This window comes from Nipponia nippon, unplaced genomic scaffold (assembly GCF_047370975.1).
Source record: "Nipponia nippon isolate SJK-2023a ecotype South Korea unplaced genomic scaffold, ASM4737097v1 scaffold_3, whole genome shotgun sequence".
Classification (NCBI taxonomy): domain Eukaryota; kingdom Metazoa; phylum Chordata; class Aves; order Pelecaniformes; family Threskiornithidae; genus Nipponia; species Nipponia nippon.
The window spans coordinates 67,760,737-67,787,599 of record NW_028262347.1 but is presented as its reverse complement, the minus strand read 5'-3'; the positions used below and the strand labels follow the sequence as shown (position 1 = coordinate 67,787,599).

Below are 26,863 nucleotides of genomic sequence, written 5' to 3'. Positions count from 1 at the left end.
TTACCACCAGCAGGTCATTGAAGAGAAAAACTTCCCTCTGGTGAGCTGCCTGCTTCTGGACTTTGTTCACATCAGTCACTTCGTACAAGCGGCTGCAGCAGACCAGCCGGCGATGGGGCACGGACAGAACCTGAAGAAGACCCACAAGAGCATGCAGGGGCTGAGGGAGGTGCTGTTGTGGGTGTCCCCCACCCTCAGCCTGCACAACCCCGCCCAGTGACAGTAGCACAAGCCAATTCTGCCCACTCTGCCCACTCAAATCGTGTCCTCACCACCACTCCTCACCATCACTTTTCCTGCTGGTGCAATAGCAGAGAGAGCTATGCCTTTGTGATCTAGATAAATCAGAGGAGTGGGACAGGCTATAGGCAACCCTCTTGCTCACACATCCTATCTTCATATACCTCTGGCTTCCAGTCACTGGGTGACTGTTCATCCTCTCTCACCCCACTGGACATCTGCAGGTTTCCTGGGCTTTGAGAAATTATGCTGCTCATTTTGGGAAGACAGTATGTATGCCTTTGCATTACAGATCGGTTACTGCTAAAGATGGTGTCTCTGCATTTGAAGGTCTCTTAACCCCAGCAATCCTTAGGGAACTCATTACAGACAGATGGGTGAAATTGTTTTCTATCACTTCCTACACCCTCACAAGACCTGAAAGTTTGAAACACTGCTGGGCTATCACTGGAGCATTGGAAGGCAGGACCTGCAACGAGATTCCTGGGCAAGCAATTACCACACCAGATACTGTAAACTCTGGCCAAGAAGATCCCCCAAAATCAGGAAAGAATGAGATCGCAAGGAAAAAGGTGTTTGGAGAAAAAGGAGTGAATTCATCAAGACAAGCAAGGAAAGTGTTACAGAAGAGGAGCAGGGGCATAGAGGAAAAAGGCAGAAAAGAGGGCCAGTGATGGAGGTGGGGGTGAAAGGGGTGATGGGTGCTAGCAGGGTTATGGGTGCTCACCGTTTTCATTCCAACTATGGACTTCTCCACTTTGGTGACGTAAGTCACATGGTCTTCATTGGATTTTAGCTCTTTTTGCTGGATCCTCTCGTAGATCCCCACCACCAGCTCCCGTGGGATGTCAGCACCATCGTCCACCCCTGCCAAACACAGAAAATGTTGGGCAGGCTAGGCAGGCAGAAAAGGAAAGGGAAGAACTGGTGGTCCCTGACAGGCAACTACTGCCTCTGCACTGTGCAGTGCTGGGAAGGCTGAAGGGAAAGAGCAATATTTCACTTTAGGCTGTCTTCTTTCTTGCTCTAACACACCTAATGCACCAGCAGGAGAGACTGACATCTCTAAGGCCAATGCAGAAGATTTCATTATTCCTTTGCTCTGCATGGTGGCTCCTTTCCATGTGTTCCCTAAGGTTTTATAGCCACAATTTCACATTCATATATCTCAGGCCACTCAGCAGCAACCTCTGCATTGATTTCATATCATCAGAAGTGCTAGATGTGGAGGAGATCTATGATGGGAACCAGCTGCTCCTCCTGCCAATGCAAGCGTCAGCTCTCCTGTTTGCTTGGCGGCCTCCATCATTTTCCTTCTGTGATGTCTCCTAGGAGCAATACCTTCTTGTTACTCTGTCTGTGATATCTCTGTCTTGGCCCTGTCCCCTTCCCCTTTTACATCTCCTTAGGTAACTCTCCAAATTTTGCCGTCTGACCCTTGCAGAGCCTGGCAGAAAAGTTTTCTTTCACCCTTCCCTGAGCCAAACACCACAAATTAAACTGCCAATCTTTCCTCTGAACTGAATTCCTTCAGTCATTTTATATTGCTTTTCTCTGCTTTCCCTCCAGCTCCCTACTCTGAGATGTGCTACCCTGAATGATGCAGGTGAGGAACTGCTGAGGAATGGAGAGGCATTGTCATCTCCTGGCTCCCTCATCCACGTCGTCGCAAATGTAGCCTGAACACACTGTCTTTTTTCAGACACAGGCTGGTGAAGCTACTCACCTGGGCATTGGCCTGCAGGTGAGTCTGGAGTGAACTGTCTCCCCTTGTCTGTAACGGGGTGACATTCACTCGCTCTAGTGAGTTGTGGTGTGTTACACACTGGAGGTGAATGATCCTCATGTTGGCTGAATTCATTGTGATGTGAACTGGCAGATTTTCAAGCAACTCTAAGTGTAAGTTAACATAAAAAAACGTTTTGAGTTAGTGCTATCAGCTGTGATACCAAAGGGGATGATGGCAGGTATCAGCCCCATTCAGTATCTCAGGAAATAACTTGAAAGATGGCCTCAGTGTCACATTATACCAGTCTGAAGTGGATGACAAATTGGGTAAGGTGTGGGAGGCTGAGAAGACACTTTCTGAACAGCAGTCAGGACAAAGAAACAAGTCAAAGGAACCCACAGAAGTTCAAAATCTAGGCAGGGATTTACACTGGAAAAACTTTGAGGGAACTTCATCTGTATTGCAGATGTGCAGTAAGAGACACTTGGAAGATGGCTGACCTAGGATGACCTAGGAGTGAACAGGGCTGGGAAATTAGACAAGAATTTGTCTAGACATAATGTCAAAAAGGCCAAACAATACTAAGCTGCATTAGCAGATCTGAAAATAAGGAGGCGGCAGATGGCTCTGTATATGAGTATGTTGTGACCACATCTGAAAAAGTTCTTTTAGCAACCTATTACCAAGATGGGAAGGACCAACCTTGAAACACAGAAGAAAATTGATGTGGGGAACTGATGTATTGGAAATTGCGAAGAGGTAATGTATGTGTGGACCTTGTCAGGCCTACAGTTACTATAAGTAATTGCAAGCAATTAAGAAGGGGAAGGTTTAGCCTGAATAGAAGGAAAAAATGTGTTTATATATTCAAAGCAGCAAGGAGGAGAAGGGCTTGTTTAGCACAATCCAGCAGGGTCTAAGAAGGATGGAGTTGAACAATAGGAAAATGTAATACAATGGACTGCTTCCAAGCAGTGAGATCTCTTAAAAGATGAAACCATCTCTCAAGGAAACTGGTACGTTTCTGAGAAGGCTGGACAGCTTTCTGCAGAATACAAAGCTTAGATTTTCCCCTTCCCCAGCATCGTAGAAGACACCTCAAAGGGCCCTCCATGTCTGGCTCACAGGGAGCAGCTGAAGAAAGGCAGCTCCACTAGGTTTTTTGCTGCCTTCACCTAGGCAGAATTTAGAGCAGCAAGAGGGCAAAAAAATCAAACCGGGACCCTCACCTCTCAGATTGCGAATGAAGTCCTCCAGCATCATCTTCCTGTCAGGCTTGATGTTGGGGCTGTACATGTCCGTATTGAGGAGGATGATTGCAAAGGCCAAGATGAAGATGGTGTCCGGGTTGTGAAACTGCTGGACCACATCTGGGTTACACATGCAGTACCTCTGGCTGCAGCAGGAGGGATGCACACACTTAAAACGGAACATGAGAGTCCTCTGCTCCAGGGTGGCAATGGCTTCATCACAAGTGGATCAAATTCGTCCTTTCACTCCACCTCTCCCACAAATGAGAAGGAACTGACTGCTCTCTGAAGGCAAATTTACCCACCAATGGCTGAAGTAGGCCACTGAAACTTCAGCCTTCTTGTCCTCAGGAACCAAAAGAGCAAGTGAGACTAGAGAGGACAACTCAGGCTGGTGTCACTACGTAAGGGTAATATAGGAGGTGTCTACTCCAGCCTGCCTTGCTGAGGGCAAAGCACTCCTCTGGATGCACCAAGGGAGCAACCCAGCACCCCTGCAAGCCCCAGTGCTGCTCTTCCCATGAGTCACCCATGAACAGGGAGTCCCTTGCTGGCAGACATGTCAGGACTGGCCTCACTCCGGCCCTTTGTGCCCTTCATGCCACTGAACATCTGACAGGGACACGGCTCTGCCACAGCAGTGGCACAGAGGACTCCGTGCTTCAGAAGCCCCTCCATGATCACCTTCTTTGGAAGGGAGGTCCCTGGCCATTCGCTCCATGGCTGCTGCATGTTTTCTGCCTTGGGTGTGTTCTCTGCTTCCACCTGGTTGCAGCAGTGTGGCTGCGGGAATCATTCTCTTACCTGAAAGCCTCAATTAGCCGCTCGACCTTCTGCGCCTCCCCCTGCACACGGATGTGGGCCTGGAATTTCCGCAGGGCTTCGTCCAGCTCCATGCCTGAGAAGTCCATCTCATCCACCACGCAGCTGTGGGAGGGGGACACAGCCTTCATCAGCACCTCCTGCTGCAAAGGATGCCAGGCAGGCTCCTTCACTGCGGTGCCAAGGCTCAGTCCCCAAGGGAAGTACCATGGGAGAGGCCTTGAGACATCATTAGAGCTGCCCAGATCATACTAAAAATGGCCAGTAATTTCAGACAAGTGATTCCTGCGTTCTACAGCAGGTGAGCAATTCTTGTCCCTAACTGTATATATATATATATATGCATGTGTGTGTATATACACCATGATATATATCTCTCTCATATCATACCATATACATCATATATATACAGAGAAAGTATATATATGTATAGATATTTATCTCTATCTATATAGATACAGCTATCTAGACATCTATATTGACATAGATATTTAGACACCTATATCAATACCAATATCAATATAAATATAGATCTGTCTATTTCTGCCTTTCCTGTCATCTGATAATCCTTCACACATTGTCCATTCATCCCTCCATCTCAGCATGTGCATTTGTTCACTACTCACTTATCCATCCTTTTCTTATCTCTATTCACTGGGCAGTTCCTGCACTTCTCCTCTCCCCACCTTCCATTCTGTCCAGTGTACATCCCCATTTGCAACCTGTACCTTCTTCACCACTCTTCAGTCCCACTCAATGACTGCAGCAAGAACATTCATTATGTCTTTATAGAGCAGAGCCAGCTCAGAGAAAATAGGAAATGGAAGCTGTTGCACAGAAATAACATTGCAACATCAGCTGGCTTGTAACATCAAGGCTGGGTAAAGCTCTGCCCATGTAGTCAAACACCAGGAGTCCCCAACAATTCATTCTGTCCAAACCCCTATTCATTTTATACATTTCTACCCATTCCACACAATCTTTTCCATTTCCACCATACTTCAGTGCCATGCTTCCCTGTTATCTGCTGGAAATCCTTCACCTCATACATCTGGTACCACTTTTCCTTTCACAGTGATGCATTGCACACTGGTAATTCATAGCCAATTTATATACCCAAAGGAGGGGATGCCACTTCTCTTGTTTCCCACTAAACCATTCTCAGCTTATAAAAGTCCTACTGTTAGTCTCCAAAACCTACTAATACAGTTTTTTCTGTCTGTATTAGTCAAATAATCTAGTTGTTCTTATTCTTACTGCATGATATTTCGGTCATTTGTAATGACACCACCTTCCCCATGTGGCTTCAGCACATTTTGTTAGCATGTTCCTACCTTTTGTGTCCAGGTCATTACTGTAAACCTTAATCAAAAGACTAGACTCAGAAAATTCTGCTCATAACCTCCCTTAGGCCCCACTTCCCATTTCAGCAGAGTATGTAGGCACTAATGTCTGCACCAGCCAATTCTCTCCTCCGTTTACAATTCCTCTGCTAATTTCTCTCTTCCACTCTCAACTAACAATTTCTCATGTCAAATGCTTTGCTGAAGTCTAGAATTACCTTCTGCATGTCCCTTGTCTAGAAAACCAGTTATTTTAACAAAGACAGACACTGAATTAATCTACTCTCCAATGGCTTTGGTATGTATCATTTACCTTCCTGTCTGCCATTATTCTTTCCCATAAATAAATTCTCAAAGCTGGCATTCTATCTGACAGACCAAGAAATTCACAGGTGCCAAAATCCCATTTTCTTTAAGCCTTCCTTAAATGCAAAGCTACTAATTTGCTAATCTTCAGTCATATGGCACCACCTTGACATTACAAGTGTATTAAAAATTCAAGGACTTCATATTTTCTGCTTCTATATATACCTGGGATGCTAATTCTGTCTCCCTCTCCTTCCCCCTTTATTTCATCCTCTGTATTGTGTTTGGTTTGCTTTCTCATGTTGTAAAGGATAAACTGACCCCAAAGGATAAACTGACCCCAAATTTAATGTTAGGAGGAAATCTTCCCAAGGACAGGTTGCTGGGACTGTATGAGGAGTGGTACAGGAAAAATAGAGGGGGAGGGGATTAGCTCTCTTCTGGATCCTTCCATTTCCTAGGATTATCTGGAAATTTTACCAAACGAACCTCTGCTAATAAAGGGATGTGCTGTCATCAGTTTCTTCTTCTTCCTTTCCGTGATAAAGTGGAGATGTGTCTGTTGGTCTTTTCTATAGTGCTGCAGTTTGCTGTAGGCTGTTGGGAAATGTTCTGTGAGCTAGGCTGTTGAATGCCATGTGCAGCCTTGCTAGAATAAAAATCTATTGCATCATGTCTCAAATGGGCGACGGACAGGGTTCAAATGCTCAGAGACGTCTCTCCGTTCCTCCATTCCCCTATTGATTCAAGAGTTGAGATATCATTGCTTAACTGGAGTGACACCCACAGAATAACTTACCAAGAGTTCTGGCTGAACATAGAGTGTTCAGTATCTTCCAAGGCTGGAGTTGTTACAACCCCACCGAGGAAACGTGGGCTCTTTCCCTGCACAAACTCCATATAATCAAAATGTAGGAAAAACTGGTGAGGAGCAAGGGCAGAGAATCAATGGGGCCGCTCTCACAGGAAATCTTACATGAAATCTTTTTTTTTCCTCTCCAAGAGGTGGACTGCAGAAACACTCACAAATGGTTTCTGGCATCAGCAAAAACTTCCTCCACTGCCTCTTTCCTTTGTTGTTTTTATTTTTCTCATACTTATACTCACATGTCCCTTGGGTTGACATCAAGGCATTCTGCTTCTTGGAATTTATCTTTGACAGTAAGAAAAGGTTTTCTCTGGTTAGTCGTTATTGTGTTCACAGCTGCAACCACCTCTGCAGTTGGACTTTTGTTATTATTTTTTAATCCTTTCCAATGTGTGATGTTTCTCAGTATTGACCTCAATGATTTTGCTGTTATTGTCTGCTTCCAGACATGTGAAAGCAGAGTCCTTGCACACACCAGTGAGACCTGCTGAGGTCACCCTAGTAACCCCAATCCACCAGCATTAAATCATGTACCTTCCGCTCCCTCCCTCATTGATCAATCCTTCCCCCGCCACACAGGCTGCTCTAACACGTCCTCCCCTTTGTGTACAAATCTCAAATAATAAAGTCAATGCCCTTGATACAGAAAGCATCAAGCCTTTATTAGGACAAGTAGGAAAAGGCAGCTGTTTATAGCTCTTTTCAAACTCAAACAGGCATTGCTACATGAGTTATGCTCAGCTTCTCCTTTGAGAGTTTCTTTCACAGACTCACAGATGCAGGTTTACTTTGTACAAATTCTAAGATGAACTCCTGGGAGTCCCTTCCATTTGTCTCTCAGCCCAAAGAAGGGTGCTCCCCATCCTGCTTCCTGAGAAAAGCTGACCAGGCAGAAAGGACAGGTTGGGAAGAAAGTTCGACTCAAGCAAAGTCACCCTAAGCTTGCATTTGATTTATCTGACAAAGCCTGTGCCAAAGGCCTGAGGAATAACTCCTAGAGAAGCTATCAGGTATGCTGCTACTTTCTGCTGCTAGACAGACAGAAAGAATGGTGGATCATAGTTGTCTGATATTTTTTGTGAGCAAATTTGACACAGCAAAGTCCATTCAAAGAGCCAAAGAGCCTTGTGCCATGGGGCTGCCATGTTCCTGCTCCTCTTCTAGGTGGCTGCAAGTTTTGCTGATTCTTGTACGGACTCCCATTAACTTTCTGAATGCTCTGTGGGGCCTATGTCAGAGCTCCCCTGAAATGCAATGCAACTTTTCTTTGTGAAACCAGAGCAAGGAGGTCTTTTCTTTCCAAGGTAGAGATCCTGGAAGCTGACATAGGATATCTTTGCAAATATACTGCAAAAAGTACATTGATCTCATCAGCCTTCAGAGCTGCAATGTAAAAGGCAGTGTAACCGCATGCATGAGAGGCGTGTCTCTCCCCAGAACCGGATTTGCCAATATAAGAGACAACGGTTGAGCTGAAAGCGGATGCCTCTCTGCATCCAAGGAATAAACCAGCAGCTTATATGCATGTGCCAAAAGCAGTGCTGAGTTCATTTTTCCACAAAGAGCAGAACGGCTGTGAGATGCCTAATCCAGGACCACCAGGAAGCCTGAAGGATAATGAAGTAGGGGCAGAGTAATCACGTTATAAAAGCTCCTCCTGTTTCAACTCCTTCCTCCCCACGGACTTGCAACTAGCCATGTGAATTGAGCTCACAGTGCATCCAGAGATGCATTTAGCCCTGCAGGGACAGGACTTTGGATGTTTGGATCATGTTGCTGAGGTAAGCAGGAAAAGTGCTGACACCCCGCCTCATACACAAGGTGGTGGAGTTTGAGGGCTCTTGTGCCACCTGTATACATGGGGAGCTCAGTCTGTCCTGAGGCACCCGGCAGACAGGCACCTCACAACTGCAGAGAACTGCACGCCAGGTGCCAGGACCAAAGGGTGGGCTCCTAGTTGGATCATTTTGCTCAGCTATTACCTCTGTGGCAGCCATACTGCCTCCTAGGCTGCAGGGCATAGATGCCCCCAAAAGGGGGTGGACATAGTGGCATCAGAGCTGCGAGGATTTAGCACAGGGCTAAGCATGGCAAAAAAGCCTTGTGGCGAAAGGGTTCTGCGAAGGCAGGAAGCAGCTGTATCGTGTGGGGCTGGGATCTGCTCGCCCAAGTGTAATGACCTATTTTCCAGCTTTTCCACTCAGGTGACAATGCAGCAGGAGCTGGGCTGCAACTAAAAGTGTCTGTAATGAACCTGCAGCCCTTGCTCAGGGCGGGAGCAAGGGGGGAGGCACCCAGGTGGAAAGTTTAAAACCACAAGGCACAGAGATATTAATAAAACACATCCCTCTTCTCAGCTTCCCTAACCCCACGAACTTTCTGAAGATGAACTGGGCTTAGGGTGGACTGCAGAGGAAGAGCTCAGCTCCCTGGGAAGAGGCTGCCCTGCACGTGTTAACTGAGGCTCACAGAAAGAAGAGTGAGCAGGACTCACTGATTCCTTGCACCAACGGGCACAGACATGTGTCCCAATCCTGCCCTCCATGACCTCCTTGCGCAAGGGTAGTCTCTACAATGGAGACCATGGCCCACACCAGTCTTTCCTTTCTGGGGGATGCTGAACTACGTGTATTGCCTGCTTTTTTCTGAGGCTGAGTCACGCCTACGTGCCCTCCCAGGGTTGTTGGTAGCTCACACGGCTACTCACTTTGGCATCCACTCCTTCCTAAGAAAGAAATTGCCTAGTGTACCATGACTTGCACCAGAGCTGCCTCACAAGGTGGAGAGCTGTTCCCACTCCAGGCATGTTGGCCATGCAGGGGAGGGTTCTGCCCAGCCTTCATCTTCCTCTCCAAGGGACACTGGGAACCCTTGTCCCTGAAGGAACAAGGGAAGACACTGTTTCCCTGGGCACCTAGGCAGGTTCAAGCTGCACCTTCAGCCTTTGCAAGCCTGGCAGGGGAAAGCTACTCTTGTTCACAAGTTTGATCTGTGCTACAGCTCTGCTTGCAGCAGGAGGTCGGAACTCCCTAACACGTTCTTCCCTCTGTCCTGTTTCCATCACATCATTATCTACTGCTCCACAGCACAAGCTGCAGCTCCGTGCTGCTCAAACCCTCCTGTAATGCAAGTCCCCTATTGATCCTCCGTAATGTCCTCAGTGAGAAGGGGAAAGAAGGCTAGTTTGGGCTAACCTGTCAAGTTCACTCTGCCAGTCCAAGAGGAATCTAACACTTCTTTGAGAGGCAGCCTCTTTGCTGGGCTCCAAGCTCTGCCCTTACACTCCTAAGAGCAGCTTTTCTCTCCCTGACTTCTCATGAGAGAAAGAGAAGACAATACATGCTTGACAGACAGGAGAGCTGCTCACCCACAGGGAGAGTGTGTCTAACAGCAACTTACAGTCTAACACCAACCAGCCCCCGACTCAGCACAATGTCTCCTCTGCTTGAATCCCTGCCCCTTTCTCCTCTGACAGCAAATGCACCAGAGCAGCCACTTCTGCACTTCCAAGTCCCACAACCTGAACACAAACCATCCAGTACCAGCAGCACAGCCGACTCCATTCATGGCATCGCTCACATTATCTTGTTCATGAATGAACTATAAATGGAAGCAATTCCTGAGTCAGGAACAGGTGGAGGGGAAGAATGAACTGAAGTATGAATGAAGGAGAACAAAAGCAACAAATAAACACAGAATGAAGAGTGCACAAAAAGAAGTAAACAATCTGAGCAAGTAATACAAAAGAAAGGACTGAAGAAAGGATGCAAGAATGATGATGTGTCTCATATTAAAAATAGGTGTTAATGCCTTGGCCCTGACTTTTTCAAAGCAACAAAATGATTTTTCTGCAGTACTTGGCAAGTAGATTTGATAATAACTGCTCAGTACCAGATCAGTGCTTTAATGGCCCAGGCTACCTCTCTACAGCTGTATTCCCTGGACCGGTAGACATTGAAACCCTGGGGTAGGTCCCCAGTGACTCCTCCCAGCTGGCTGCAAGGCAGGTTGTGGAAGCAGATTCCCAGGGGAAGAGGCTGGATCTAACTGTGGGATGCAGGATCACAGTGAGTGGTTATTACTGTGGGATGCTCAAAATTGGTTACAGGTGGGATTTATCCCCTGTAACATAAAATACCTAAAAGCTAGATGTCCAGCCTAAACTAGCACATTGAGAAAAACAACATTCTTGAGGGACCTGTGTCTCTCCATTGACTAAAGGAATTCATAAATTGATAGAAGACACTAAACTTGGTGGTGGCTAACAATAGGTGAGATAAATTCTACTTTTAAAGATTGAAGCGTTTTCTGCAAGAGAAAATGACATACTGCATCTCCCTAAACAGACAGGCCTGAGCAGTTTAGTGTTATCAAAGGATGTGTGCCAATTACAGTCAGATACTGTTGAAAATCCCCTGCTCTCTCCCTTGTTCCTCTAGCTAGCGTGTATGATTACTTGTGAGTTATCCAGACACCTTTTCTGGGTTCCCAGAAAATCAGTTAAAGGTTGAAAGATAGAGTAGGAAGATGGAAGGAAGAATATAATTTCAGGGCATTTAGGTGCTGAGCATGCAGGTGTGGGGAGGGAAAATAGCATACCAAAGTGCTCAAGCCTCATACTATGCTTACCCTCGCTTACCCTCCTGCCCACGTATGTAAGAGGCTTTGCAACCAGCATGGCACTTCTCTGGAGTTTTGCATTTACTAGGTGGGCAGTAAAGAGGAATCATCTTCACAGTGCCAAATGCCACTGTGCACTCTGAGCGCTGTTGCCCGATTCCAGACACAGGCAGTGGTTGGTTTGTCAGCCAGCACAGCTTCAATACCTATGGAAGCCAAGAGAAGTCTGCAGAGTATAGACTTATGGCTGGATTTACAGCTGAGTCTGGAGTATGTAACCTGGGCAGCTCTGCCCCGCCTCTGAATGCACAAGGGAGGCTTACACTTTTGCAGATGTTTTAAAAGCTGTCCTATTATTTATTCATGCAGTTGGGTTAATTCAACCTGGCTGCAATAGAAACAATGCTTACAATACACAATTCTAACACGCGTTTTCACATCGAGCGAAAGCTAAACTAACACAGCAAGTGGCATCAATAATTGACATTTCTTTCGGGAAGGAGACGACGGGCCAGGAAGGCTCCAGGGCAAGGTGCAGGATATGAAAGAGCAGAGACATCTCCCCTGCGTACAGCCTCGCTCACAGCAGGCTGTCAGAGCCTGTCCAACAACTACTGCCTGCTCATGGCCACCCTGTCTAGGCATTTGAGCTTGCCAGGACTAGCAGTGCCAGTTCTTCTTCTGCCCACTTGGGCCACAAAAATGACTGTGGCACTGGGCAAATTGTGCAGAAGCTACTGCAGGAGCTATCCTGCCTGCCACGTGCTCTCCAGGGAATACCACGCACCCTAACACTGGCTTGCTAAGTGTGGGTAGATGTGGGGACTGTGAGACGGCCCTTGCAGAGTTCATTCTCCCAACCTGTGCCAGTGGTCCTGAGCTAGTTTGACTGGAGTTGGATGGGGAATGAGAACCAGACTAGGTCTTAGACAGTTCTAAAATGCCAAAAGGTCTTTCAGCTGCCTCTTGCTCCGACAGAAACAGCTCAGAAGTTGTGACTAGCCCTTGAGCTATAGTACACTGGAAATGCCCACACACTATGCTACACTGCCAGCCCTCTTCTTCCTGCAGCATGGACAGGAAAAATACCCAGGATGATAATCCTGGGCCAGAATTTCTCCTAGCAATGCCTTGTTTCCATGCATGTCACACCACTGGATGTGCAGCCATTCCCCAGTCAGCTCTCACAAGCAGCTGATGAAAATTTGCTTGCAAAACCCACCAAGCATTGCTATCCCCAACCTCAGAACTGACAAAGGAAGAGAGTGAAAGTACCTGCAAACAGCACAGCTACAAACAGCTGAATGTGTGTGGTTTTTCCTTCCTGTTTTAGAACATTTTGTGTGTATTTGATATCTGCTTTTATCTTTGCCTTTAAGGAAGACGAATCAGCAATCTATTGTGAAGAGGGGATGGCAGCACAGATTGTTAGTGCAAGAACATCATCTATTGCCTGGAGAGATCAGACACAGGTTTGAACCCCGAATTCAGACTCAGTTGCTTGATATATGTCCAAGTTCACACAGTCCATGCCCAAGATATGTCCATGTACACACAGCCTCAACAGCTCAGTTCCCATCTTTGAGCCTTGCTTTCTACATCGGTAAATAGGATGGCAGAGTCACTCTTTCATTGAACATTTGGAGTGCTACATTTGGAGGTGCAGTGCAAACTGAGAGTAATGAGCATGATGGAATAGGGCCACCTGCTTTAATGGCCCTCCTGCTACATGCAGAGACAAGACAGGCAACCACAACATACCAGCTCCTGGGCATTGAGGCTGGGAGGCAGACACCAAGCTTTGCAATAGGGACTGTTCCCAGGAGCTGCTGACACAATTTGTAGTCACACGTGAGGCAGAAGAACATGGTCATTTGCAGGGATGATGCCAAATTTAGGACTACAAGGAAGTGCCAGCCTATTGCTATTGCAATATTTCCCTGTCTGTGCAGAGGTTAGGTTTGGACTTCACAAGAGTATCTGTCAGGGGAAGCAGCCCACACATTGCTCGCTGGAGAAAAAGAGGCAATTACTTTTAATTGTAGCTCTCAGCATGAAGAGACTGGAGAGAACATGTGTCTTGTTGCTGGCCAAATCAATACCTATACAGTATATTAAAAAAAGAGCTGGACCAAAGGTCAGGTACCTGCAGCAATAAGCAGCAGCAATTGCAGCAGGAATGAATTTTGAAATTTGGGCCCAGATTTGGCTCTTGAACTGGCATCCTCCAGTCTTTCCCTGGAGTAGAAGTGGGGTGTGTATTGGATTTAGGGTTTCTGTTTGGCTTGGTTCAAGAGAAACCACTGCAAAAGTAAAGGGAGATAGAGAACATTTTGGAGAATGGGAAAATATAATAAAGGACCCAGTGCAAAGGACTCCCTGCCTAATGGAAAGGCAGCTCTCACTAAGAACTGTGCTTCTGCCTAATAAAAGAAAGACCCAGCTGAGTGCTGGTCATCCCTTGAAACAGGTCTCTGAATGAGCTTGTTGCCTCCTGGCTACACAGGTCACATCACCCTGCATGGCAGCCCTCACATTCACACTCTGGTGCAAACTCCCGCTGCTCTCCCTGTAGCAGTTCTCAGGGTGGGAGAGGTGGTGTCCCCTGTTCCTGATGTCCCCTTTTTATCATACAGAGAGCTGTGCTTTCTCCTTTTCCCTCATCTGAAGTAGATAAGGATCAAGCAGGAAGCAAAGGCTCATCTCAGTTCCCCGGGCCTTTTTCTTTTCAGAAAGCCTGTTGTCTTGGACAATGCTCAGAACAACAGGTAAGATGCTTTTCCTCCCAACACTTCAGACCCTGCTCCTGCGATGCTGGGGGCTGACAAGTTAGCAATGGTTACAATGCCGAAGGCAGAGAAACAGGCATGTGCTGAGGTAGTATAGGTCTCAGGTATTCACAGGATTTTGCAGACTAAATTGCAAGACTTGAAAGAGGAGAGAGGTGTAGGCTGAGAGATGCATGGCTTGTGTGACCAGGAGAAGGTCACAGTGAGAGAATTGAAGGGAACAATCCAGCAAAGGCAGCCACTGAACAGAAGCAGGGAGGAAACCTGAGATCTTGTTCAGAAAAAGGACAGCTCAGCCCACTGGAGTTTTTGGAGTGGGGATGTTCCTCAGTGCTCTGACTGCAGTGGTAATGATAAACCCTTAGTAGCATGCTTCCTCATGCAGGCCTGTTCATTACCACAAACAGGACCAATTCCCCTCTTATTATCCTCGTAGTGCAGTTGAATAAACTGAAAAGGCCACCCATCTCAAAACTGGACAGAAAGAGAACCAGGTGTGGAGCCAGCATTTGCTGCTCCCTGCCAGTCTCACAGCAAGGAGCAGATATTTTTCCTCTTCTGACTCTTAGTACTTCCCAGAAAGCATCAGAGGTGCTTTATCTGGATGAGGTGAGACCCCAGTCACAGAGTTTCCCGGCCACAAAACCTCCCAGCATCACTAGTTCTACCACCCAACAGTGCCGAGCTCCTGCTAGATGATCGCAGGCCCTCTGAGGAGAGACTGAAATGAAAGGGCTGCTGATATTAAGGGGGAAACACATTGTTGGGAAATGCATTGAGAGGTGCCAGATAGGGAGTGGGAATGGTGAAGTTCCTGCAGAGTGGGGATGGAGGGACATGAAGGATGGGGTGCTTGCTGGTGCAGCCAGGGGCAGAGTGGGCTGGCAACTCCTTTACAGTGCAGGGAGGAGGGGAAGAGGTTTCCACACTTACTCCAGGACGTCCCTGTTGAACTGCTTCTTGCTGTTGCCCAGGAACTCCCCAATCATCTGGCGGCTGAGGCCCTTCCGCTGGAGCAAGAAGTGTGCCACCCCAATGGGGGTGTCCGGGATGAAGCCTCTGGAGATCAGGAACTGGATCCCTTTGTCTGGGTTTCTGAAAGGGAAGGACAGAGACATGGTGAGCTTGCATGATCTCTTTGAGGCATTATTGCCTCTGGCTCACCTCATGGCTTGCAGCAATGCAGCACGCAGTATGTGCATGAGCTCCTATGAGTTCATGTGTGTGGCAGGGATAGGACTGGTGCAAGCAGGGAAAAGTGACTTGGGGGAGTCCCCCTCCAGTTGCCTCTGAGGACAAAAGGATGCCACAGGACCTGCTGTGTCACTTGCAGCACCTGCTGTCATCTGGGGATCACAAGTGCCATCCCAGTGCTACAAAGGATCCTGCTGCTCGATACCATCCTCATCAGTGACTCTCTTCTGCCATCCGTCTGCTCCAGAATCAAAGGCTCTTGTATCCTACCTGCTCCAGCTTGGTTTGTTTAGGGACCCTGTGAGGACGTGATAAGACTGTGTGTCCCACACAGGCAGCACAGGAAATATCAGTACGTTCAGCTGCTCCAAATGCAACTCACAGAGCTGTCCCCAAGGACCAGGGGTGAGAGCTGGGCACGTGACCCTTTGCTTTACGGGGACTGGGGTTGCACCTTTGGTGGGGCAGACAAAGGCAAAGGGAAAAACGTGGCTCCAAAGAGACTTAGGAGACATTGCTGCCACAATCTATGGGCAAATGAGGCTCAAGACACAAAGAGGGATAACCAAAGGTGTGCACTTTTTTCTGTAAAAAAAAATAATTCTCTTTTTCATACATATTTAGTGCTCAGTGTTGAGTGACACTTTCTACCTTCCTCACCTGAGCCTGGTGCTGGCTGCTTGAACAGAAATCCCATGCTCAGATTTGCTTATCTTCCTCCACTCCCCCCCGCCCCCCCCCCCCCCCCCCGCCCCTTAGCTGTGTTGTTCTTCCCTTCTCTATTGATTTACCCCTCAGGCAGAAATCTCTGTGTGTGGGTGGATGAGAGCACGAACCTGGAGAATGCCTTGTCAGAGCTGGGAGAGAGCTGCGTGCAGCTCCCAGACAGAGGGTTTTTCTCCCTCTGTGTCTGTGAGTGCCTCTCTGAGAATAAGCCTGGTGCAGAGTGGGCCTGACTGCCTGGTTGTGGGAGTGTTTTTCTGCTTGTTAGTGTGCCAGTGTCTGTGCCCGCATACGCAGCTCTTGAGGGGGTAGTTTGCATCTCAACAAGCACACGTTTGTGTGTGTCTATGTCCTGTACATGCAGATTTCTCTTGCACCACACATGTTCATCAGAGCCCGTGTGTCTGCACATTTTGGCTTTCTCCTCATGTCTCCTATAAGCCTACATGCTTCTATGTATCCTGGGAGTGGCTGTGAGCCTATGTGGTGCCTGTCCCACAGTACAGACAGGAATGAGTGTGTATGTGTGTACTGTGCAGGAGGTTTTCTTCCTATATTTCAGTCTGCCCCACTGAAGGGTGCCTGTCATGATGCGCTCTTGCTGAGGGGAATTAGTGCAATGCCAGGAAGATTTCCACATTCCTTTGGTTCTCTGAGCTGGTGAGTGGGGAGAGGTAAGAGGGTAGCTTCTTCATGAAAGGATGCCATACTTCCATGATTAACCCAAATTCAGGGATCTTTGTCAAGGCTCAAGGAGTGAGTTTGCTCAGGCAGTTCCCTGGGGTGAGGAAAGGATAGGATGAGATGTCAGAGCACGTGAACGCATGATATGCACAGGCACAGACTGTGACACTGTCAGGTGGTGAAGGATGTGGGTGAGCAACATATGTCTAGCTATAAGGGGATCAGCATTCAGGAGAATGGCCTGCTCCTTACAGGGGCCTCATGGGTATATAAAAAAGTAGACAGGCTTGAAATAGTTCTGCTTATTCTGTAACATCACTAAGAAAATATCCTGGGCAGTGTGGCATCCGCAGGGAAAGTGGCTGGGAGAACAAGTCAGGCCATTAAAATTACAAACGGGAGAGCTGCAAGATCTGATATTGAAAAACCCAGGCCTTCTTCAGGGAAAAGCAACAGTGCACCTTTGGTATTATCACACAGATCTCCTGGTTCACCTTTGAAGAGCACAGGCAAAGTTCTCTGCTAAGAGCAAATGTCATATGGCCAGGGCTAAAGTCAAGCTAAGCAACAGAGATTCATAAAATGCACCTCCACCTGCACACTTTGGTATTTGGCAAGGGTCAGTACGGCATACACAACATGAGGATGATCTCAGCCACACTGGTGTGACTCCAAAGCCACTGGACTGAGTCTGGATTCACTCCAGAGGAGCTGGAAACCGCACGTGGCCAGAAAAATGCAGCTCACGCACTGCCATGGACACTTCAGTGGAGATGGCACATGCAATGCAAGAGCATGTAGGATAAAACAGTCCAGCTGTGACAGTCTTCCTGCACTGCCTAGACTATAACTCAAATATACATGCACATGCTATTCTTCCACTAACAGCAGCCTTTCATCAGTTTTTCCCTGGATTCAATTTGTTCTCCAGAAAATCCTGATAGCAATACAGCATCTCTGCCACTGAACACCTGCAGATGTATCCCATGCACTGCAGCATGCGGCTTTTACCCAGATGCGCAGCAGACAACTCCCCTTCCATCTCTCCTGAGTCTGATCCCTGCTATTTTCTTCAGCGTTGCAGGGGTGTTAAGCACGGCCAGCAAATGCTGCGGGATTCCTCACGTCCTGCTGGTTTTCCCTCTGCCCACGCAGCCAGCTGCCCACACACACTGAGTTATTACAGCAGCGCTGCATAATGAAGCACTCTCCGTTCCAGGGATTCCACCCCCTCACTGTGGAGTGGGGATGGGGAAAGTGCCACGGCAGCACAGCGTCGATGTGTTCCCAGGGGCCTGCTCTGAGCCAGAGCGCTGCTTGCTGAAAAAGCAACTCAAGGCTGAATAGACTATGGCAGATGGTCCTAGCAACTGGAGGCTTTCCGCTCTTGGTCCAGGAGAGCGGTCAACAAAAAGGATGTGCGCACAGGCATGTATGGCCTCAGCTCCGTGCCCTGTGGGTTGGTGCCCACATCACAAACCCTACAATGGTATACTGGCTCCTTGCTAGAAATTAGCAGGGAAACCAACGATCAAATAACTGCAGAAAGCTGAATGGCCTTCCCAGCCCTTTGGATTGAGGTACACTACAGTGTCACAAGGGGAGCCATGTGTCCCTTAGATCCCACTCAGACAATAAACAAAAGGCTTCACTCCCCAGAGCTAACAGGTCAGTTCACTCCCTCCCTGTCTTCCAATGTTTTGTCAAGAAAACTGAGCCTTACAGGTTACCGCACATTCTTTCAGTAGCTAGTTTCAAGGGAACAGGGGAGGCCTGGCTAGGAAGTTGTGTTTCAGAGCTCCACAGTAAGTCTTCTGTCCCAGAGGGACCTGCAAGATGCAGTGAACCCAAGTCACTGACTGAAGGAGGATGGCAGAGGTGCTTCCCCAAAACAGACCTGGTGCTGCTGATCTGTCACATGAACGTGTGCCAGGCTGATTTGGGGAGGAGGAAAGGTTGGGAAAAAGCATTTTTGCTCCTGCTTTATCTTCACATCAATGCTTATGTCAACTGTGCAGGAACCAAAGGAAAACACATTGGGTGGAGGGACTCCTGCCAAGCACCGCTGAGAATACTGAAACAGTAGCAGAGATGTGAGCCCCACGTCCCCCTCCAGAAGTACACTTATCCCAACACAAACACCAGAACGTCTGTGTGGACCTGGAACTCTCTTGATCATAATCAACGCCCACCTATGTCTGGTGCCTACCTTCTCTTGTTCCAGCCTGCTTGTGTTCATCAGGCAAATCTGTGTGCACCAGAGCCTGACTTTGATATATATGCATGGACTCACCTGTTCACAACCTAATCTCAGAGCTAGTAAAATGTCCTCCTCAGTTCTGCAAGAGTCCCAAATCTGTCTGCTCTAACAGCACTTCAGTTCTGGATGTGCTGTGAGCCCAGCCCTAAAAATGCCTCTTCTGGGTTCCTGCCTCCTGGAGTCCACAGCCTCCATACTACACATATATAAATCCCATGCACTGCCCCCCTGTCTGTGCAAAACTTCTGCGTAGGACTGCGTAATCTTTAGTCCTCTCTCTGACCAAAACGCCCATGCTAATGTGTGGCAAAACATTCTTCTAGTATGGGTGCATTAAGTCCCCAGCACCTTCATCAGGGGACTCAAATGGAAACCAAGACAGCATAAGATGAGAGTGTGATGATGGAGCAAACCCCAATATTTCTTGTGGCTTGCTTTGATGAGAAAAGTCTCATCAAAAGGCAACGAGCAAATCTAAAGCTCCTTATAGGAGCTCAGCTGCTTTCTGCCAATCCAAAATAGACTGTGTGACCCCTCAAGTTAACCTCTTCTGACGGTAATCTCTGGGCTGCTCTGCTTTTGCTGTCACACCTACTGCACTTCCATAGGATATCAGACTCAGTGTGAGACTGAGATGACTAAACCTGGTCTGTCAGGTGAAAATCTACCCAAATACCAGAAGGAAAATGACAGCCAGACCACTCATACTGGGCTAGCTAAGCTCAGCTCTACCTCTGTCTCTCTTACTTGGAAGTGCCTCATGTTAAGTAACCAGGGCTGGTTTACATCCCCAGCTACGCTTGTTCCTTTGCAACAGAGTGAAGCAGGAGCCTAGATCCCAGGCTGAGCTGGTGGATGCCAAATGGACAGAAACTGGGACTGAAGGTTCAGAATTCAGGAGAGTATGGACACTACTCATGGGGCATCGGGCTTCTTCCTCTGTTGGGCAGAAGATCAGGTCAGCACTTGGGGGAAAAAGCTTCTGGGCAGCCAACCTGTGGTCTGCATTGCATACCCTGAGGGTCATGCCCTTGAATACGAAAGAACTTCTCCGGAGATGGATGTAGACCAAAAGCCTGCCATCTCCTGTTCCTGTGAGGCATGGAATAGACTGAGAAACACGAAAGAGGAAGAGCCACTTACATATTAAAGAGGTTCAGCCCAATGCGGTAGAGGCGCTTCCTCATGGTGTCTGTGGAAAGTGTGGGGGACTTGCAGCTAGCTGGGTTCTCGCAGTGGTACCTTGGGAGGCTGAGGATCATGGCCTGCAGTGCTTCTTTCGAGGACACCTCAGAGGCTGACTTGGCTGAAGTGGAGGTGCTGCTGCTGCTCAGCTGCTCCGAGTTGTCTGCATTCTCAGACTCAGAGCCTTTGCTTTGCCCCGTCTCATTGCTAGCATCAAACTGGAGCTTCTGCACTGCCATCTGCCCAGGCTCAGCACTGCTCTCTCCCGTGCCATTAGTGCTGACATTCACCTCGGTGAAAGTGTGGCTGTTCTGGACAGCTGTGGACTCAGGTAAGCTCTCTGGGGCAGCCGGTGGTTCACTGGCTTCTCCCTCCCCTTCTCCTGGGCTTTCTTCAGCCTTGGTAGCTTGAGAGAGCTCAGCCTGGGCATTGCTGCTGAGGCAGTTTGCCATGGACACCGAGGTAGACGATGAGACAGAGATATTCTTGTTGTCAATCTGGACTGTGACGTCTCGAAAAGCCATCATGAGAGTGCTGCTGCTCTTGGGTAGGGTATCTGGCAGGAGCCCTTCCTCCTTCTCCTTGTCCTGCAGCTCAGTTTCTAAGTCTTGGTTTGGCTGCATTGAACTGGCACTGAAGGTCTCCCTTATCTGGTATGAGCCCCCATCTTGCAGTGAGCACATGGTCTTCAGGCTCCAGGTGCTGAGGGCATCATCAATAGACTTGGCCAGGGACTGAACTTGTTCTGTGAAGGAATCCTCCAGCTCGGTCAGTGCACCGCTGATGGTGGCTGGCAAAGATGGGGACCTCACCAATGGGATGCCCACAAAGTTGTACCCCTCCACCAGAGCTTTCTCAGCAGAGAAGCTCTCTGAGTTCTGGACCCGGACTTTCCTCAGAGAGATGCGGCGTGGCATGCGGCTCTCCAGCAGTGAGTTGCGGATCTTCTCAAAGTTCTTGCTGAGCTGGTACTGCCGGAAAGCAGTCTGGATGGTGCAGGCTGCCCTGCGAGATACCAGGTGACCTCCGTATTTGTGCTCTAGCATTTCGATCTGAAAGACATACAAACAAGAGAGGTTATTTTTTGTTAATTGACTTCTAATGGCTTTCTGTGACCCCAGTTCCTACACTGATTAGTCTGTAATGACTGTCAGAGGAACTTCTAAACACTGAATTAGCTTTTTCCTGCACTGCCATGCCCTTCATTTCAACTGAAGGCCCCCCTTTGGGCATGGCTGGTTAAAGCATCAGTACTGTGAGCTTCCTTAGAGCTGTAATATGATCATTCCTCTTTCAAGAGTGCCAGCCATACAAGCTGGAGCCTGGAGGTGCCCTTCCCTTGCAGACCTACTTCTGATGGCCTTTAGGGCAAGCTCATCACTGCAAATAGTGTTCCAGCAACGTGTCTTCCTGCTCAGCAGTGCTCTGGTAATGTCAAGCATCATCCCTTGTCTCAGAGTGTTACTAATGCTCCTCCCGTCAGTAGTCACCTTAGGAAATACTCTCAGGGTAAGGAGAAACCATTCAGAAAAAGGAAAGAAAAGCTAATTTTTAAATGCAGAAAATGCTGCCTTGATCATAGGAGCTAGTGAGAAACATCAGTTTCCACAGAAGTTAGTGGAGGCTGGGTTTGTTCAGTGACTTTTAAAAAGCACTCTGAATCCCGAAGTGTCTTCCTTTCTGATATCTGAGTTTTTCAGGTGTCAGCCAGCAGTGAAATGAAAACTACCCAAGAAAAGAAAGACTCTCAGTTTTGAAACGTAAAAAATTCTGATTTTAAATGTTGAGACAAGATATTAAGAACAAGTAACAGGAGGATTTACTCCTTCCTGAGCTGGTAACAACACACACACATGTAAATACATACACACACAGCTAAGTGGCATCTCAACAGGCTTCTACAAAGCAAGTATGTATGGTAATTTCTCTTCTGTAGTCTAGTATTTATACTTCCTGGTAATCCCCTCACTCTTCCTCTGCAGCTGGGCCTTCACTACCATGCTACAGGAGGATGTTAGATGACTTGGTTCCAGTGAGTGACTGACAGAGGACAAGGGGGACGGTGTGAAGATGATGGTCGATGATGGCATTGAAGAAAAAAGAAGGATGAACTAGAATTACCTTCACTGAGGTTTTGGCTGAACTATGAGCTAAACTCTACATTGTCAGCTCTTCATAGGGCAGAGCGCAGGTGCAGACTGTAGTGTTTATATCTGTGTGTGCACATGTCAAAAAGCCAAAAAAAGGTGAAGTGCAGGACTGGGAGTGCTGGTAAAATCAGGCCTGAATTAACAGAGGATTCACTACATCATTCATGTGGTGAGTATGAGCTCATTAGCAGATCCAAAGGATGAGTTTTACTGACTGCATCCTTATCCCCAGACAGATACCACTTGCCCCTCACCACACCTTGCTGGCCCAGTACTCACAAGATGAAGGACTGAGCTCACAGAAGATCTGAGTTTAAGTGAAAACTGTTGTTGTAAACAAAGCGAGACTGAGGCATGAGCCTCAGCTCGCAGAGTCATGTTATGTCATCTGCTTCCTTCTTCTTTTCCTTGTTTGTTACACTACGTAATTTGCAGATAAAACCATCAGTGAGTGATCTCGGTACAAGTGAAGGCCTGGAATGACAGCTGTGAGAAGTGTAAACCACCTCTGACACCTTTCCAATACTAAGTCCTCTGGAAGTAGGGGAAGATGATATGACCTTGGGAGATGACAGGAAAAGAGGAACAGCATGACTCTAGCCATTCTGTCCCTGCACTGGTATCCTGGCTACTGGAGTAAGTACTGAAGGCCTTGCTCACTGGCACCCCATCACCCCAAGCAGCAACAGGTCTAGGGATCCTGCTGCACTGGATGAGAGGCTGCCATTTCTGGAAGGGATCGGGGGGACACACATCCTTTCGTATTTCCCTTGCTGGAAATGAAGCAGGGACCCTTTGCCTTGTGCTCAAGCATAAGGTAGGCTTCTGTTTTTTGTTTGCCTTGCCCTTGAATTCACATCTGTCCAAAGCAAGCATCCAAGCTCAGCACTGAGGAATACTAGCAATTTGTTTAGCAATGGGGTTGGCCACTGCAGCTGTAGAGGCAGCTGACTCAGAGTTCTGCTTACCCCTAGTTTAAAAAATATTGCCCTAATACTTGCCTTGCTGCCCTCCCAGAAAGGGTCTCCAGAACTGGTGCTAAAAATCACCCACACAATGATCATGGATTTAGGTTCATTTACCACAAGACCTGCCAGCAGGCTTTTTGGATAAACAAGGTCTCCGAGTTTGATGTGGCAGGAGAGAGGAATACAGACAAGAAGAGATTCAGGGTAGCAAGCAGAAGGGTTTTGTTGGGGTTCTTTGTCATTCTTTCCAAAATGACCATCTTAAATCCCACCATAAAACCAGCACTTCTTCCACATTTCTGCAAAGCTGGCCTCCCTGGAAAGAGACTGAGTTATCCTTGGCCCTTCCCTTCAGGAGGAAGGCTCATGCAGATAAACGCAAATTAAACCAATAACCTGCACAGGCCCGATGCAGACAGTTACTACTGACAACTGACCATGAGCACTTAATATAACGAACGGTCTGGTTAATCAAAATGTAGAGCTAATTGTGTTGGGAGGGAAAGAGGAACAAATGGGAGGGACAGACGCAGCTATCTGAGGGACAGAATAACAGTAAGATGCAAAATAAGGCAGAAGCAAGAGCCTTATAATTATCTGAGGTTTCCAAGGAGGTGACAGCCATTCTGAAAACATGAAATTCATATGCTCTGATCTTATCAGAGGCCAAGACAAGATGTCATTGCTGATCTGAAGTAAAAGGCCAGTTTATCTCATGCAAGGACAGTTCCCAAAAAGGCAGACTTTAATAACTACTAAGAGGAGAGATCCTTATAAAAGTCTAAATGAATGGTGGAAGCTGTCAGTACCTTGATAAAACATCACCAGCTTTTTGCAGTCCATTATCTCAGTCCTCCCAAAGGGCTAAGACATTAAGGAGCAGAACAAGATGTAAAGTGAGAGGACTCCCAGCCTAGTCTGTTCTCCAGTTCATACCAGGTGTGCAAAGACAGGTTCTGCATGTGGTCCACTGCCATACAGCCCTGTCCAAACCAAGAGGCGTCCTACAGTGTTTTGTGGCTGGGATAACAAGGGCCGGGGACTGGTCCAAAGGATGCTTGAGAAGACTGGCAAAGCCAGAAGCAGCACCCCCATAGAGAAGTGCCCTCCCCAGCCTTGCTTGGTAGGAGTCTCTGTCTGTCTCTCTTTGATGGAGCCCAGCCATTTACTGTTTACTGATGTCTGAGACATTCACATTGCTATCAGGTCAAGCTAACTGACACTCCAGAGGAGTTAAGGATTTCACACAGCTGTTGGCCCGTTTTCTTCCTCTCGAGAGGAGGAAAGGGCATCCATTAGCACCACAGCAGTCACAGGTAATGGAGATGTATGTGTGGCTTGCTGGAGGAACCTTCTCTTTCCATTTGAGAGGCAAGAAAGGCCAGGCATGATTGGCCTTCTCTCACTCCTAATAAACCCTATGAATCACAAGTAATTGCCTACTTAAAGCTACTCTGCTCTGGGGAATGATCCGACAGCTGGCGCCAAAGGAAGGGAAAAGCAGGAGGGGGTCAGGGGGATTTCAAAGAATAATTAGCTTAATACATTTCTGGGCCTCAATATGAACACTCAGTCTGAGCAATTCAGGCCTTGTGGCTGAATTAGAAATGGCTGGGAAATATCCATTGCCATGAGGGATTGCACATGAAGGGAGCTTTAACAAGGTCAGCCTAAGGCAAGCCAAAGTGTCAGGCCTGGATATGGCCAAACATTTGAGGTGCACACCCGATGGCTTTGTTGCCCATAGGCATAAATTCATAAATCTGCCAGGAGAGAATGGGCCTGATCTTATTCTTAGTCAGCACTGATTTTCCACCCAGGTTGCCACTGAGCATGGAGACATACCACCATGTTAGCAAGAAGAGAATCAGGCTCAGCGACAGAATCTGAGTCACTCAGGTCAATGCATGCATTGTAAAAAATAAAAAAAAACCCAGGGCATACATGTTCTCTAACACCCATTCTTAATGCCCCTCCCTCCCACTAACATTTCACAATGGAAGGACATTGCTATAACGGCCATGTGTTAATGGGACGTTTTCCTTCATACATGGGACATCTATCACCCTTCAGCACAGCAGAAGAGTATGTATAACTGAAAGCATGCTCCTCTCTCCTGTGATCCCCTCCATTTTCCCAGCATTACAAGGGAGCCTAAACATAGGGGAACTTCAGCACTTGGTTTTCCTTTCCAGCCTCCCAGCATAGTGTACTTCTGTCCTGCGCACTGTCAGCGTGCTCTGCTTCATGGGATACAGAGCAAGGAGAGCCACGACTGCACTCACCAGCCCTCTAGTATGATGCTGAGGGGCAATGACTGGTAGATGACCTGCACCTCCAAGCCCTACAGAAGAGGCTGTACGCTACTCTCCTTCCTTACCAGCACTCATTCCTCTCCCAAAAGCTAAATGTGACTTCAACTTCACTGTGAGACTAAAAATGCCCCCTTCCACCTGTTTTTCTTACTGTAAGTTCTATTAATGTATTACAATTTGTGCTACAACTGGGGAACTACTGGTCCAGTGCTGTGAGGGTCCTATTACCCTTATTCCCATTCAAGAGAACTACCTGACAAGTAAGTTGATAGGAATACCGATGAAAACACATACTAGAGTGCAAGACTGGAAAATTTAATACTCTTCACCCCCTGAAAATCTCCCCTTCCAGAGCTGGAGGCAATCCACTGAGGACATCCAGCAGGCTGGAGGAGCACACATATTGTGAGCCCCCTTTGCTGTGAGAAAAGTGGTTTCACCTATGAGATAGGCTAGGTCCCTGCAAGGTCAGTACTGCGAGGCACCAGAACTCAATGAACGAGCAGCTAACATGTCTCTCTGTCTCACATGCACCCAGGGCAGGTCTGGCCTCTGCTGCAAGAATAGTGCAGTGATAGGACAACATGACCTTAAAGCTAAAATAACACAGGACAGACAACTCCCCAGGACAAATCAGAGCAGCTCTAGGATATCGAGGAGGCTAAGCCCATATATAGCAGCCAAGATCTGGCCCACCCTGAGGATATCTCACATTAGTTTGTGAAGCCAGTTAATTAGTCTCTCTTGTTTCTTTTCTGGTGTGAGCAAGAATTCTGTCTGAGTTGAGTATGCAGTATTTTAAGAAAGACAGAGCTAAAGAGCCAAGGTCTCTTTTCTGCTCAGGAATTTATTGGGCCATTGATCTGACATGTATGTTTAGGGATAGCAGCAATGCCTTGAGGGAAGTGGCAGAGAGATGTCCCAGAAGCAGCAGCTTCTTCTGTGGGAACTTCATTAGCTGAGACCCTTCATCTGCAATAGCACAGCTCCCACTGAATTCTCCCACTGAATGTAATCTGGACACTGTCGCTAGCGCTTGCTTGTCCTCCTCATCTCACATACTGCAGGGTCTGCATATCAAACAGCATCTGGTTGAGCTGCCATTCCACGGAAAAGTCAGAAATTATTCTTTAGGTTTTAATTTGCACAACAGCTCTCCTGGGCTGTAATCTGCAGAGATGGGGGGGGGGGGGGGGACGACACACGGGACACAACACGACACGGACGGACACGGGGGACATACACGTTCCACCTCGTTGCCTTTGAGTGAGGAGGCTAGCTGCTATTAGCCCCTGTCCCACTATCCCCTGCTGAGAGCCCATCAGGAGATGCAGCTAGAGATGGGTAGACTTGTGCCCTGGAGCTAGGCTGTAGCCTCAGGCACAGGAGGCAAGGCTTGCCACTTCAAGAACTGAAT

The 26,863-nt window shown here is 47.7% G+C and overlaps 1 protein-coding gene across 6 annotated transcripts in view; it reads right to left on the bottom strand.

Moving 5' to 3' along the window:
• The window catches only part of IQSEC3 (IQ motif and Sec7 domain ArfGEF 3), a 109,054-nt gene that overhangs the window by 12,487 nt on the left and 69,704 nt on the right, over window positions 1–26,863 (bottom strand). For all 6 annotated transcript variants that reach the window (XM_087766651.1, XM_087766650.1, XM_087766653.1 and 3 more), the window contains 6 exons: window positions 19,972–21,065; window positions 14,901–15,062; window positions 4,024–4,146; window positions 3,199–3,365; window positions 968–1,107; window positions 5–130 (listed from right to left, as the gene is read on the bottom strand). In XM_087766651.1, the coding sequence (XP_087622777.1) occupies window positions 5–130; window positions 968–1,107; window positions 3,199–3,365; window positions 4,024–4,146; window positions 14,901–15,062; window positions 19,972–21,065 (1,812 nt within the window). The remainder of the gene's footprint in view (window positions 1–4; window positions 131–967; window positions 1,108–3,198; window positions 3,366–4,023; window positions 4,147–14,900; window positions 15,063–19,971; window positions 21,066–26,863) is intronic.